This window comes from Solanum dulcamara, chromosome 9 (assembly GCF_947179165.1).
Source record: "Solanum dulcamara chromosome 9, daSolDulc1.2, whole genome shotgun sequence".
Lineage (NCBI taxonomy): Eukaryota > Viridiplantae > Streptophyta > Magnoliopsida > Solanales > Solanaceae > Solanum > Solanum dulcamara.
In genome coordinates, this window is record NC_077245.1 from 24386206 (window position 1) to 24401785 (window position 15580).

The 15580-nt window shown below is 37.1% G+C and overlaps 1 protein-coding gene across 1 annotated transcript; it reads right to left on the reverse strand.

The window, feature by feature from the left end:
- Positions 1-7816: 7816 nt before the first annotated feature.
- Positions 7817-8314, reverse strand: LOC129904208 (actin-7-like). The gene is made up of 2 exons (XM_055979746.1): positions 8255-8314; positions 7817-8173 (listed from the first exon to the last, which is right to left on the reverse strand). Exons 1-2 carry the CDS (start codon positions 8312-8314, stop codon positions 7817-7819), a joined length of 417 nt encoding a protein of 138 aa, XP_055835721.1.
- Positions 8315-15580: the final 7266 nt, after the last annotated feature.

The following is a 15580-nucleotide window of genomic DNA, read 5'->3' on the forward strand; positions in this document are numbered from 1 at the left end:
AGGCTCGATTCCTAGGTTCTTTGTTTCTTGTCGCGGTATAAGCTTTAGGCTAGGTTGCCTTTATGAGATTTCCAGTTTTGTTGGTAAAATTAATGAATATGCCTTAATTTAGCCTTGATTAGCCTACTTTAAGTGGCTTGTTCGATGCTTATGGTGGTTGGTTGAACTGTGCCTTAGAATTCAGTTTGGGAACGTCCTTGGTTTTTCTAGCCGCTGTTGATGGGACTTAGTGCCCTTGACTATTATAACATCTATTTTGGAGACTTGGGTAGTGGTTTTCACCCGGTTAGGCTTGTAAATTTTTATTGGGCCCCATTTCTGGATTTAGAGTTAGAATCCTTTATGCCTTTTTTTATTGGTTTGGCGGGGCTAGCGGTGCTTATATTCTTGGGGTTGTGCTTAGATTGGATCTCGAGCTATTGATTGACTAGCTGAGCACCTATTTTCTCATACCCTTCTCCTTGTTACCCAGTTTGTTTTGAGCTCCCTTTTGGGACTTATTGTTGATTTAGAGTAGATTTGAGCCCTAGGCCCTGGTTAGAGGTCGTTGTATATGTTAGTCCTATTTCTTTGCTTTAGAGGGTAAGGTGCATGCAACGTCATTGTTTTATATGATTGTGTGTGTTATTTGGGTGCTAGTGATCATATGCATTGCATTGGACTCTTGTTTTCTCACTGATGTAGCCGACCCTGGTGCATGCATTGGTTCTTGGCATTGATTTAAGAAAGGTGGGTTGTAACCCAAACTATTTTATACAGATTTTTGAAATGGGAGTCGTACTACCTTTATTACTACTATTTAAAGGAACAAGATTCATCAAGAATGCGTTTATTTTCTTATATTGGTTCGATCGGTGAGAGTTCCCAAAGCTTTCTATACTGATCTGACTATTTATCGCTGGTCACCACGATGGAGAGGATTCTAGATGATCGAATATACAGATTGATATCTATATTTATATAAGACCTGGATCAGGACTATGCAGGTATATAAGGGCATTCTTGATCCCTCATGGCGATCCCATAAAGGCGTATGGTCCTACTTCCTAGCCTGGACTGGAAATAGGTCTATATATCTTGGTATGAGGAACTTGGCACTGATGGTACTCATATTTTGTTGCATAACTCTCATTCATATATGCATTACCTTTCACAAACATAGTTGTTTATACCTGTCAGTTGTATGGGATATCTGAAAGAGAAAGGGGGCTACCTGTTTGTGAGTGAACCTCCTAGGCACATAGGGGCTCGGGAGGTATCGTCTGACTATTTGTGAACTTGTGGCACTATAAAGGGTGGTCTCTTGCTTGAAGGTAGTTATTGACCTTGTAATTATTTATCTAACCTTGTTGTGCAGGAATTTAGTTGATACGGTCCTTTGGGTCTTTATGTGATATATATGTTTACTTCAATTAGTAGGTTGTAACTTAGTTTCCCTCCTTCATAGGGTGTTGTCGTGTGTAAGTTCTGGGCTTGTGCCACTAGGTATGCCCTTTGTTTCCTTACTTATCCCCTATCCTCTCATTTTTTTGTATCAAATGTTTCTTATTGTAGGCTTTCATATTATTCTTGTTAGTTACTTGTGATGTATTCTCCTTGTTTACATGTTCTTTATACTTTCTTTACCTTCGAAGCTCAGTTTGCCGATGCTTGCTGAATGCACTTGTTGCTACTTATACTATACTTCTACTCCTTGCAGATCATAGTATGAGTTTTCCCTACTGACTTGGATATCGTGCAGAACAGCTCTAGGATTTTGGAGACTAGGGTGAGCTCTTGGCGTTCAGAGTTGCCTATGTCCCTCTATTTCAGCTTGGACTAGTCTTTATTTTCCACTCAAAGATAGTTATGCTATTATTTTACCTGTATAAACCTTGTACTCCTTTATGTAGTTTAGTGGCTCAACTACTGACCGATATTAGGCCTTGAGGGTTATCTTGTTGTACTGTTCTTGTTCTTCTTTTCTATTAATAATATTATTCTTATTCATTTTTCTCCTTCTGCTTGTGATGGTCCATTGTCTATGGTTCTGGGCTGTGGTATTAGGCTTATCTACTGGTAGGGTGATAGTAGGTGCCATCATCACTTGAGAAATCGAGTTGTGATAGAGGCATGAATCACTATTACAAGCATCAAATGGATGGTTGATTTTGATGATGCTATTGAAGCGGAAAAAGATTTGTTGGCCATCATATGTGCTCCACGACAAATGTATGGCAATACATAGACGGTTGAGTTATGGGAGAAGTAGTTGCAGTTGCAAGAAGAGAAAACCAAGTCACAACGGTTGAATTTGATAATGGTCTTCAACCGGAAGGAGATTTGTTTGCCATCATGTGTTCTCCAAGTCATTTCTAAAAGAGTTTGCTTTTTTTTCAATCAATCTACTTCTTGGTTACTACCTAGATCTCAAATGTATTTTTTGTTTGACACACTTTAGTTTCATTTTTTTCCTTATGTGAAACAGAAAATCATATTTAAGAATTTAGCAGTGTCAATGAGTTCTAACTTGTAGTGAATTTACATTAATTTGAAGCAGATCATTGGATTGACAATTGTAGAATAACATATATAGTAGCATACTTTCTGTTTCATCAATTTATTGTCTTACTTTAGTTTTTAGGCCGTTTGAAACAAGATGTCCCATGTTATACATTATAATTTTTGGCCAGTGGTTTTAATCATCTAATCAAATGTCATAGAAGAGCATAAATGATTTTTATTAAGTAAGTTCTTTGGTAAAACTATAGTAACAAATATGGATGAATGATAATTGTATGTCAATTCCATACTCAGACTAGTTTGATAGAGATACCATCGTGAAAATTTGGAATGACATGTCCCATCGTTATGGATAAGCCAATGGAGAAGGATCTGATCCTAAAAACTTCGGATAATGACTTGGGAAAGTTTGAGCCTAGGACAAACTTGGACGAATTCTGGGTCAAGTGAGGTCTAGGGTAATCTAGAAATAGATGGGGTATTGAACCTATAGTTTGATTGATTTAGTTGATAGTCAATATGATACGGATCCATAACATATTTATAGAATCATATTCGGGTGGGTAAAACTCTAAAAATTGGACTTAGCGTGAGGGGTATCTGTTAAGGCATCATAGGATAAGGGTATGTTGTGATATGGAGACTTGGAGACTCCTTACAAGCTCTCTGTCTCTGAATATCCCGCCAGAGGGGGAATAATCCCCCCAAGGCAGGGCCACCAGAGTGGATGGTCACACTGTGGCGAGACAGATGCGAATAAAGATGGGGTAAAGTCCCAAAATAGGTTTTAGTCATTCCACTTCTTTCTTAACAGACCAGAAGCGACCTAAGGTGAATTATTGTTGATTTACACCATATTTTGTTCAAAAGGTAAGTAAATCACTCTATTAATTCATATTTCGATTCCTAGAACCTAGAAATTATGGTTGCTGATCATTGGAGGAGGGTTTTGTCCTGAAGCTAATGATGAGAAATAGGCCTAGATAGGGGCTAGGATCATCGGTTTGACTAGGGGAATTATTTGAGAATTCATGCAAATTAGGTCATTGTATTGATCCTTTGTATGTATGTTACTATATTTTAGATTAACAACATGCGGAACAAATGCAGAAAGGGAAAGCTCTTGTAAGTTAAAGGTGTCAAAGATTGGTTTAGATGTAGGTGATAATTTGTCTTCCCATATGTGATGGATGTACTTGTTAATTTCTCTGCTATATGAATATATGTATATGAATAAGGTATAATGAGATGAACCATGTGAAACGACAACTTACTGTCCATGACTGAAAATAAACATGTTCTTGGTAGATATGATAGTTGAACTATTCACTATGATAGTGGTTGATTTTGAGTGCTTGGATTAGATGCCATGTTCTGACGAATTACTGGATCGGATGTCATGTTCCAACACATATTTAGATCTAATGTCACTTTATGACATAGTTTTGGATTGGGTGTCATGTTCCTACACACAAATAGGTGTTTATAGGTCCTATGAGAGGACCGTTATGTGAAATTGCATGATAATTGGGACAGTTAAACTGTGATCATGTTAAGCACTGGTTATGAGGTGATAATGGAAAGTATATTCTGTATATATATTTTTACTTTGTTGTAATTACTTGGTCATGTCTCTATTACTGGCTAGCCGTGTGATCCTACCAATACACTATTTTCTTTGTATAATGATACTACACTTGTTGTTTCTTTGTTGAGTACAGGGCATGTTCAGGCAGTTGCTGAGACACCTCGAATAGAAGACTACTAGCTGCCAGAATTCAAGGGTGAGCCTATTCTTTTAGGCTCCCATGGGCTCTTCTTATTTTAGCCCTTTTTTTGGGACTTAGACTTCACACTTTCTTTTATATATTTTTGGGGTTGCATCCCCTTTCCTAGACTTTTTGTTTTGTTTAGAGTTTTGGTACATCAACTTTCGGTTCCTTGGTGTTAAATTATGCATGTTTTTGTTGTTGACTAGATTTTTCTGAGTTTATGGGAACTCAACCTTATTTCTTTATTAAACCTGCTTTCGCATCTTTAATTTTCCTATCTCATGTGAATATTATTAGATTGGGTTGAAATAGTGGTTCTCCCACCGAAAGGTTAGTGTAGGATCCAATCAAAGTGGGTTAGGGTCATGGAAAAATTGGTATTAGAGCCATAGGTTCATATATCACATTGTACCAAAATGAATCTTGTAGAGCCTTAAAAAAGTATGGAGAAGTATGTACTTTTTTTCGAGTGGCTACACGACTTTAGGAAAAGTTTCTCTATCTTTTTCCCCTCGTTCGATAACATATTTTCAATTGGTATCTAACCTCTTTCACTCTCTTATCTGCAGGTGTCCGGCCCATGGCTCCTATTGAACCAGAGAAGGAGCCAGTTATAAGAGGGCATGGCCGAGGAAGGGGTAGGAGAAGGGGACGCATTAGAGGATAGGAAAGAGGAATATGTGCCACTTACCTTAAGATATTGCAAGAAAGACGAGTTCATAGGATTAGAGTAGGGTAACATGTCAGTAGATTCCTATGTAGAAATATTTCATGCATTGTCTAGGTAGCAGACCATCTTTTAAGGGTGGTTGTTTAAACTGTGGAGAGCTAGGGCACATCAGGAGGGAGTTTCTCCACCCTTACAAGAAAGATTCAATACCCCAACAAGCAAGAGCAGTGGTACCCATGAGCGGAGATGGAAATGGTAGAAGACGTCCACAAAGTGGGCAAGGAGGAAATCCTAGAGGCCGTGGAGGATGAGGTAATGGTAGTGCAGGTTGAGGTGCGGTCAGCCAGGTAGGGAGGTGGCCCATCAGGATGATAGGGCTCAATTTTATGCTTTTCCAAGCAAGTCCTAGGCTGAGGCATCTAATGTAGTGATCACAGGTACTATTCTTTTCTGTGACCAAATGGCTACTATTTTATTTGATTCGGATTCTACTTATTCATGTGTAAGTGAGGTATGCCTTGGGTTTTGATGGTATATGTGATGTAATTGATGCCCCTATCTATGTTTTTACCCCTTTTAGAGAGTCTATTATAGTCACCCATATTTATCATGCTTGACCTATTATGTTTATAGGTTCCAGACTTGGGCTGACTTAGTGATTTTATACATGAATGACTTTGATATGATTTTAGTCATGACTTGATTTCCCCCTGTTATGACGTGCTTAACTGTAATGCTACGACTGTGACTCTAGAGATCCCAGGAGGGAAATATTAGAGTGGAAAGGGGTGTACAAGTATAAGCTAGCTAAGGTTATATCCTTTCTCCATGCTAGAAAAATGGTAGGGTAGGGTTATTTGTCTTATTTGTCCCATCTTTGGAATGTTAATGTCGATTCTCCCTCCATTGAGTCTATTTTGGTAGTATCTGAATTTATAGAAGAGTTTCCTACAAACTTGCCTGGTATGCCTCCTGATAGAGACATAGGCTTTTGTATTGATTTGGAGTAGGACACTCATCCAATCCCTATTCCTCCTTATCGCATGACTCCAGCAGAGTTAAGAGAGCTTAAAACTCAAATCTAAGAACTTTTGGATATGGGATTTATCCATTCTAGTGCTCTCCATGGGGTGCTCCGGTCTTGTTTGTTAGGAAAATAGATGGAAACATAAGCATGTGCATAGATTATCAAAAACTGAATAGGGTTACAATTCAAAATAAGTACTCCTTGTTGCGCATAGATGACCTTTTTGATCAGTTCCAAGGTATATCAGTCTTTTCAAAAATTGATCTCAGGTCTGGGTACCATTAATTAAAGATAAGGCCTGAGGATGTGCCCAAGACAACTTTTAGAACCAGATATAGGTAGTATGAGTTTTTGGTGATATCCTTTAGGCTGATCAATGCACCTACAACATTATATGAGTTTACTATGTTGTAATTACTTCTTCATGTCTCATTTACTATCTAGCTGTGTGATCCTACCAGTACAATATTATCTTTGTGTACTGATACTGTACTTTGTCAGACTTTGTTGTGTACAGGGCATATACATGAGGCTGTTGAGAGGCCTCAAATAGAAGACAACTAGCTGTAAGAGTTCAAGGGTGAGCTAATTCTTTCAGGCTACCATGGGCTCTCCTTATCTTAGTCCTTCTTTCAGGACTTAGACTTCAACCTTGCTTATTTTATGACTTTTTGGGGTTTCATCCCCTTTCCTAGAATTTTTGTTTTGCTAAGTGTTTTGGTACATCGACTTTCAGTTCCTGTATTAAATTCCACATGTTTGGGATGTTCACTAGATTGTTATGAGTTTATAGGAACTAAACCTTATTTCTTTATTAAACCCGCTTTTGCATCTTTAATTTGTCTCTTCTATGAGTATTGTTAGTTTGGACTGAAATAGTGGTTCTCCCAGTGGAGGGTTAGTGCGGGTGCCAATTACGGCGGGTTAGGGTCGTGACAAAATCTATCACCAATTTGGTAAATTCTCCCCTCATGTTAGAGTGGGTTCAAAAGTCCAACATCTGCATAGGATATAGATATTAGTGTTGAATACCTTGAGCAGAAAAGAAGTTAACAAGAAGACGTTTATTGTTAGAACCAAAAATTTGAGAGTAACACTTGATAGATTGATTAGTCAAATAAAGTAAGGATAAACTAACTCTTTTGAAAGTACTGAGGGAAGCTAGAGTTGATCCTCCTGTCCAGGTGTTGTGCTTCCTCTCAGGTGGTGTAACCACCTCGATCTTCATGCTTAATGGATCAAGAGTAGTGATTTCCTTGTTCATACATTCTGCTATACTAGGAAACATAGTAGAGCCACCACTAAGCACAATATTTGCAAATAAATCCTTCCTAATATTAACATCACTTTTCATGATTTAATTATAGGCTTTTTCATGTATTCCTATCGGTTTCTTTCCGACCAATGATGGTTGGTATACTCAGCACCAATATTAATAACTTGTCTGCCAGAAGCTCAAAGGCCTTCTCAACTGAGCATCAATTTTTTTCCTTCTTAATCTCCTATTCAAAATCTAGTGCAACATAAGTAACTACATCCTTCATACGCCTAGTAATATTTATTTCTATCACTCCGCTAAATACATAACCTTTTTTTGGTGATAAGCTCCGAGAAATAATCTGTAAGATCGAGACCAGCAATACCAAACAATGAGATAGCATGGGGAAGTGCATGTCCCTCATAGATGGGGACTGTGTGGATCGCACCATCACCAGAATTAAGTATAATGTCTAGTTAAAAATAATCAAATGAAATTAGTGACCGACTAAAATTAAACAGTAAAAAGCAATATTTCTTCGTCTGCTTACCACATTTATGACCATTAGAAAACAAAGAGAGAATAGCCTAGATTGCGACATACATGGATAGAACACTGAATATCTCAAACATGATTTCAGTCATTTTCTCCCAGTTTGCTTTGGGGCTAAGTGGCACTTCAGTCAGAAGAATGGGAGGCTCCTCGGGAGCAACACAGAGTTCATTGTAAAATATGTGATGCCAGATTTTCTCCATATGATCCCAATTTTGTACCATGCCATGTTCAATAGGATATTTCTTAGTCAAAATACCTATTTTACGCTGAGCTTCATCACCAACATAAGCATATTTTCCTCCCATACCCATCATAACGCCAGTATGATAAGGAACGCCAACTATACTTTTGAAAACAGTCCTTGGAGCATCATCCCCAGCAAACCCAACCTAAAGAAACAAGTGTTGGAATGTCCATTAAAGAGACACATTGAATAAAGCTAAAATTGCAAGTGGTTTGTTCTTACTAACCTTGGATCGTGTAGTTTTGTTGTCGATAACAAGTGTTTGAATATCTATCCCATCAGCCATCTTGTAAGGACGTTACAAGTATAATTTATAAGTCAATGAGAAATATGTATAGTTTGATTCTCTTTCCTAGATATGATTTTCGTATGAAATCGCAAGAAAAAATAGTTTCTTGCCAGTGAAAAGAAAAAGAGGAATATACTGAGTAAGTAACATTTGATTAATCTGAAATAATTTCTTGATATAAACATACTCAAGTCTCGAAGTGTATATAAAATCAACACTACTCTAAAAGCAACCATAATGAAATCATATTCAATAGTGAATTAAATACTGGATCCCATGTATCATCAAATAAAATTGAAGCATATGCACCTTTATGGGCAAAAAGAGAGGACTTCTTCTGGCATACACAAAAATCAATATGTGAGATTTACTTAGTGAGATAGAAAAGTTAGGTTCCTAAATTGGTCGAGTATGGACAACTACATAACTTGGTTTGAAATAAGTGGAGCCTTTGCCTTCTAATTTTCTTTCTGGAAAATTAACGTATAACTTAAGAGGTTAGGGGTGTCAAAGGGGTAAGCTGGGATAAATGGGTTGGGTTGACATGAGCAATTTAAAATGGGTTGGGCTCACCCTTTACTCATGTCCACCCTTCCCCCACTATCCATCGAGGGTAGACTTCGTGTCCGACAAAAAACACCAATCCTCACCCGATAAAACCCATCCCAACTTAAACACGAGACCCAACTTGACCAAAGACCTGACCCAACCTCAATCTTGAATAGGGACTCGATCCCTAATCCTAACCTAAAGTCCAACCATAACTCGATCGAACTCAAGACCTATCCCAACCCTAACTTAGGACTTGATCTCACCCCGACCTAACTATTACATAAGACTTGAGCCTTGAACCTTTGCCAAAAGGAAAAAAGATTTATCTAGTTTGTCCTCATGAATTGGAATAAGAGTAGATGAAAGACTTGACTACAATATTATTTATTATTGCTCTATAAAGTACCATTTTCTTTCTTATATGTTTATCTTGAAGATTTATGTCTCTAAGGAGTAATATTAATTACTAAGATATCATCATCATCATATCATATCTATAGCTGTCTATATCAATCTATACAATATTAAAAGAATGAAGATCCTTAAAAAGTTTGATTAAACTTTTTGCTATTCATTAAAAGACTTTCCCTCAGACAATATGTTTTTTTCCCATTCTCCTCTACTTACTATTTTATTATCTTTATAATATTGACTCTTAAAATATATGGGAAGAAAAAAATAAAAGAGTCAACTATAAGAGTCCTAAAATACATGGCAAGAGTAAAATATAAGGTAGGAGATATTAATAGAATTAATGTAAACTCCTAAAGTATATGAATAGAAGAATCTGAAAAAGACTAACTAAATTTTTTTCCTATTAATTGTTGTTCTCCTTATTTGAATTATGTAGAGAGTATTAAATTTGAGACTCTAAATGTCACAACCCAATTTCTCAGGTCATGATAGCACTACCATAACCCCAGTAGGTAAGCCAACTAGTAATAGGTTTAAGGGTAGAAACTAAACAGGGATAAGCAATTCTAATATAAATAGGATAGTTCAGCGGAAGACAAAATAAAGATAACATATATACACTTGATCCCTCCAAGAACCTGGAAGTCACTAGTACAAAGCTGTCTAACAAAGAGTACAAGTCCCAAAACTGGACCACTAAAACAAGACTGTCTCAAAAAACAAAAGACAAAAAAAATATATATATATACATATAGAGACTAGATCAATATAAAATGGTAAGTGCTCACCCTTTGTCTTTGGATTAGACTGCGGCACGCTCGAATAAACGCTGACCACTTATGCTCGGACCTGCATCATGAAAAAGATTCAAAATATAGTATGAGTACCAAAATAATAGGTACCCAATAGACATCATAGGATGACTGAGCTTGAAAAATAAAGGCAATATGAAAAGAGGGAATAGGCACAAAAGAGATCAAGAGCGGAAGTTTAAAGTAAGCAAATGAACTGTAATGCACACGAGTGTAAAAGAAACTAAATAAAGTAACTACAACTAAACTACACCTAACTGGACACCCATAATCTTAGAAGGTACACTCATGTGCAAGTTTAAAAAAACCCAACAAGACCCCTATAAGATCGATGACTACACATAATAGCTATAACTTTAGAGATCTAAAACTGAGAACTAAGGGTCGGAGAATATAGGCCCAAAACCACAACATAATAAAATCTGATAATACGAAAGCCATACCTACCCTACCGAATGCTCCCCAGAAGTACCTAAGACTTATCAAATATGGAGGTTGGACTTGCCCAACCGAATGCTCCTTAGAAGTTCCCAAGACTGATCAATAACAAAGGTCTAACTTCCCTACCGAATGCTCCTAAGAAGTGACCAAGACTAATCAAGTAGTTGAGGCTAGAACTCTAACCGAATACACGCTAAGGTGTCAAATGTAGCTACTACAAGTGCTCCCAATCATAGATAGATGCTAAACTATGTGGATTGTCATCCATATTTTACTCCACCAATGAGACCATCAAAGATAAACTTGAACCAACCTTGAATCATAGAACAGAAATCCAGTGCCGCTGCCAAAACTTGTAAAGTCGTAGAATCGGAGAGATAGAGTCATAAGGTCACAAAGCAAAGGTATCGCCTAGATAAGGCAAAACTATCATCCTCAAGTCTGCTACATCATTCTACAAGGATCTAAGTTGGATGAACAACGTCGAGGTGAAACTAACGCTTATTGGGTCGAAATCATGCATTTCTAAGGCAAGTGCTAGTCACGCCTAAAGTAAGGACAAACATTATTCAACTGAATAATAAAATAAGTATACACATACTCCACAAGGCATAGAAAAGCAAAAAAGCAAGTAGCATGCTCACAAGTACCCGATAAAACCCTAAATATGGCTAACACATGATTTCTAAACATAAAAGCATGATTCGATACTACCCAAACCCAAATTACAACTAATCCACATGTGATCATGTTCTCAAGATCAATATAAAGGAGAGGAAATCATAGCCTACCTGTATGCTGATCACGAGTGCTCCAAAATTATAAAATTAGAGCTTTTCCCTTTCAAACAGCCTCTGAATGCTATCACGCTATCTAAAACATGTACTCAACATTATTAGAGTTGTTTTGCCATTAAAATTATCGAATTCTTTAATGACCTTGAGGGTCATTTTTTGAAATTCTCAATAAATTACTATTTTACCCCTCTTATTAGTTCCCCCGACTATTATTTGATTAGTTTTTGTAGTAAAATTTGTTAAAGTCTTATTAGTTTGTGAATTGGGCCAGTTTTTGAGTTTTTAAAGAGTTAAGTTGCTAAAAAATGATTTTCAATACAAATCAAAGCTACGGATCTCGAAATGGGATTTTGTAAGTTCTATCAGCTTTGGAATGTGGAAATTGGTCTAGGAGTACCTTCGGTCTTGAATTTGGAGTTGTATCATGAAATTGTAGTCCCAAATTGTAAAATTTGGTTTTAAATGAGCTAAGTTTGAATTTGGTCAACAATTCGAGTTCGGAGACTCGAATTGGATTTCTGATGATTTTATTGATTTTGGAAGGTGATTTTAGTCCTAACAGAGGTTTCTTTATATTTTTTGGATGTTTCAAGGGCATTTTGGTCTTTTTTTAGGTTCATATTAGTTTAGTTGAGACTTGTCAAGTTTCGGATTAAGGAGACCTCGAAATCAAATTCTAATAGTTTCATTGATTTTGGAATGTCTAATTTAGTAGGAGTTTAATAGGAATTTGGGACTTTAGTAGACACTGTGTTGCTGGTGCAGGGTCTAAGTCCTCTTAAGCGAACCTTAGCTTTAGGAAGAACCATCTCTTAAGTGAAGGGGCTCACTTCAGTCGAGTTCGCGAAAGCGAACTTCCGCTTTAGTGACCCTATGTAGCTTTAGCAACACTATGTCACTTTTGCGACACTTGAGAGGTCCAAAAATGGGTTTTGGGTCTTTTCTTCCATGTTTGATTTCCAAGAGCTTGGAGGGGCAATTTCTGAAGGAGATTTTTGAGATATTTCATTTGGGTAAGCATTTTTAAACTAAAACCTTTGATTTTGGTCAATTATTCAGCGATTTTGACTTCTAAATTCAAACTTTCAAACACAAATTTCATGTTTTCTTCCCTAACCCAAATTTCAGGAAAATGATGATATCTAACTCATTTTGTACTCCAATGGGTTTTTCAACCACTAGTCCCTTATTACTAATAAAATATTATTTTACAAAAAATTTCCCGATTCGACCCTCTTCGAAATTAATAAATTCTTGGACCATTTTACCCCTGGGTCAAAATCTTTGCAATATGGGTGTTGTTGAACTCCTTGTGCATGTATATTTCTATCACGACTCAACCCCGTAGGACTTGACGGGTGCTCGAACTGGGCACTCGCGTATATCCCTTCTATTTGTAAGTAAATCTGTCCCCTGTTTAAGTTATAGCACATCAACAAGTAGGATAACATATAAGTCCGGGAGGCTTATCATAGGCACCACTGTACATACATGCATATAAAACCCATATACAACCCACATACATGTCAACAGACCTCTAAGAGTAAGAACAGTAACATAAGGTGGGACAGATCCCCCGCCGTAATCGCGAACAAATAAATATATACATCTAGGGTTAATACCAAAACTAGGCTCCAGCACAATGGAGCGCTTTTGAATTGCTGAGTGGAACTCCTACGCTGACAAATCCCCAATGTGTGTATCTGTACCTGCGGGCATGAATGCAGCCCCCTCTCTGAAGAAAGGAAGGGTCAGTACGATATATGTACTGAGTATGTAAAGCATAGATATCATAAGGAAATTATAGTTGGCGTAGGGATGCAGGGGGAAATTATAATAACTAATCATTTACTGTACCTGTAGCTTATAACATAAAGTCATACATACTATCATCATGTATTGTACCCGGCCCGTTCGGGGACCCGGTGTAACAATTTCATCACTCTGTATCATAAGCATCTATGGGCTATTAGTGCTATCTCATATAATAATGCCGAGGAACATACGACCTGATCAATTTATCATATAGTAATATCGAGAAACGTTCGACCCGATCCAAATATCATATAGTAATGCCGAGGAATGTTCAGTTTGATCCACTTATCATATAGTAATGTCGGGGAACATTCGGTCCGATCCACATATTATTTAGTAATACCAAGGAACATTCGGTCCTATCCACATGATCATATTATATCATTGCATACATATACCATACCCGACCCTTCATGGGACTCAGTGTCATCACATTATCATATACTATACCCAACCCTTTATGGGACTCGGTGTCATCATATCATCATATACCTTATCCAGCCTTTTATGGGACTCGGTGTAATCGTATCATCATATACCATACCCGGCCCTTTATGGGACTCGGTGTAATCATATCATCATATACCATACCTGGCCCTTTATGGAACTCGGTGTCATAATCATCATATACCATACCCGGCCTTTTATGGGACTCGGTGTCAGATGTATTACAATATACACGAATCAAGTAGTGAGTAACTATATACAATCTAAATCATTATCAGAGACTCGACAATGTAAGAAGATTAAGCTATCGTCCGAGGACCAGAATAGTAGTGTAGCCATCTCGAGTGATTTCTAAATGCCATTGAGGCCTATATCACTTAGGATCTCGGGGACCCTAGACATGTACTAAAGTAATACTAACAGTTCATAGAATCAGGGATACCCGTCGTCACATAGTCCTTAGGACTAGGAGCTTATGCATCCAGTACTTCTCAACCTGTGGAGTTCAAGGAAAGTAGTTTAACTTACTGCAAGAGTTTGACATTCAGAAGTGAATAAGAGATATAGATTACATTTAGGAATTAAAAGTGGAGTTACCACAGAGCTCGTATAACATTTTACTTACAATTAGGACATGCCAAAGGAAAAGAAAGAATAAGCTTTACCTAGTCTCTACTTTTCCTTAAGAGTCATCATTTACATATATCGTACCCGACCCGTCATAGATTCAGTATCATAAACTTATTATTGTAGTACCTTACCATCATAGCACCACACTTATGTCAAAGACATATAAAGAGGAAAGATGGGTAGCTCTGCATACTTATGCCAAAACATGCCAAGAGAAAGGAGATAACTTCACTTACTTACTACTCTCCATCATATAGAAGCCTTGAGAGGCAATAACTCAACTAGTATAGTAATTCTACCATCGAGAAGTGAATAAGACTTATGAGTCATACTTGGGGTTCTATGAATGTAATTATCCCCACATTTCATATATCAATCACTTAAGGCTAAGACATGCCAAAAGAAAAAAAGGGGTAAGCTTCACATACCACTTACGGATTACTCTTACATGTTCGCCTCGTCGTCTCTTGAACCTATTTAACATGAAAGTAATACTAAGGTTAATGACCTTTCACTTTTCAATTTCCAACTCTACACCCAAGTATTCATAGGAGTTATTTCCTTATCCATTACCCTCGACTAGTTTGTTACTAGTTCTGAATCTACCCAAAATCGGGCAGCATCTCCCCTATAACTTCAACATCTCCGAGATTTCAACTCAGATAAGATATCAACAACCATACCAAAAACAACAACCAGCATCATATTTACAAGTAAATTACTTCAACCTTACATAATACAAGCTCCAAACAACTAGCTCCAAACTACGATACGAAAATAAAGATTTTTAATCTTTATTTCGCAAAATATTTAACCATACCAAATGGAGAGTTGTGTGGTTGAAACCAGCAGAATCCACACCCTTTTTAAAAAACTTTAAATCCCTACAACACGCAACCCAACCAGCTGCACCCATAGCACCACAACGACAACCCACTACTCGACTTCGATTTAGCTATAACCACTTCAATTTAGTTTGTTTCTAATGTCAATCCTCCTTATGCAATTTTTACACTTCCAACATTATTTAAGACATTTAATATACCTCATAGAAACATCATAAACTCTAATTTTAAAAGGAAGCCCTTACCTTGCCCGAAACTCATCAAACTCGTCGAAACTTACCTCAAAAGTTCCTTTAGTGCGCCTAAAATTTTGTGGCTGTTTGCTAACGTTTTGAGCTGATCCAAACATAAATTTTCATTACTAACACCTTCATAACATCGTGTTATACCCTATATAATTAATTCACGAAGTGAAATCAGAGAACTTACCTTTTTCTCCTCCCAAAACCGTAACTCTTTCTTTTCTCTAGCTCAAGTTTCTGTTCTCTTCCTTTCTCTAGAATTTTCTTG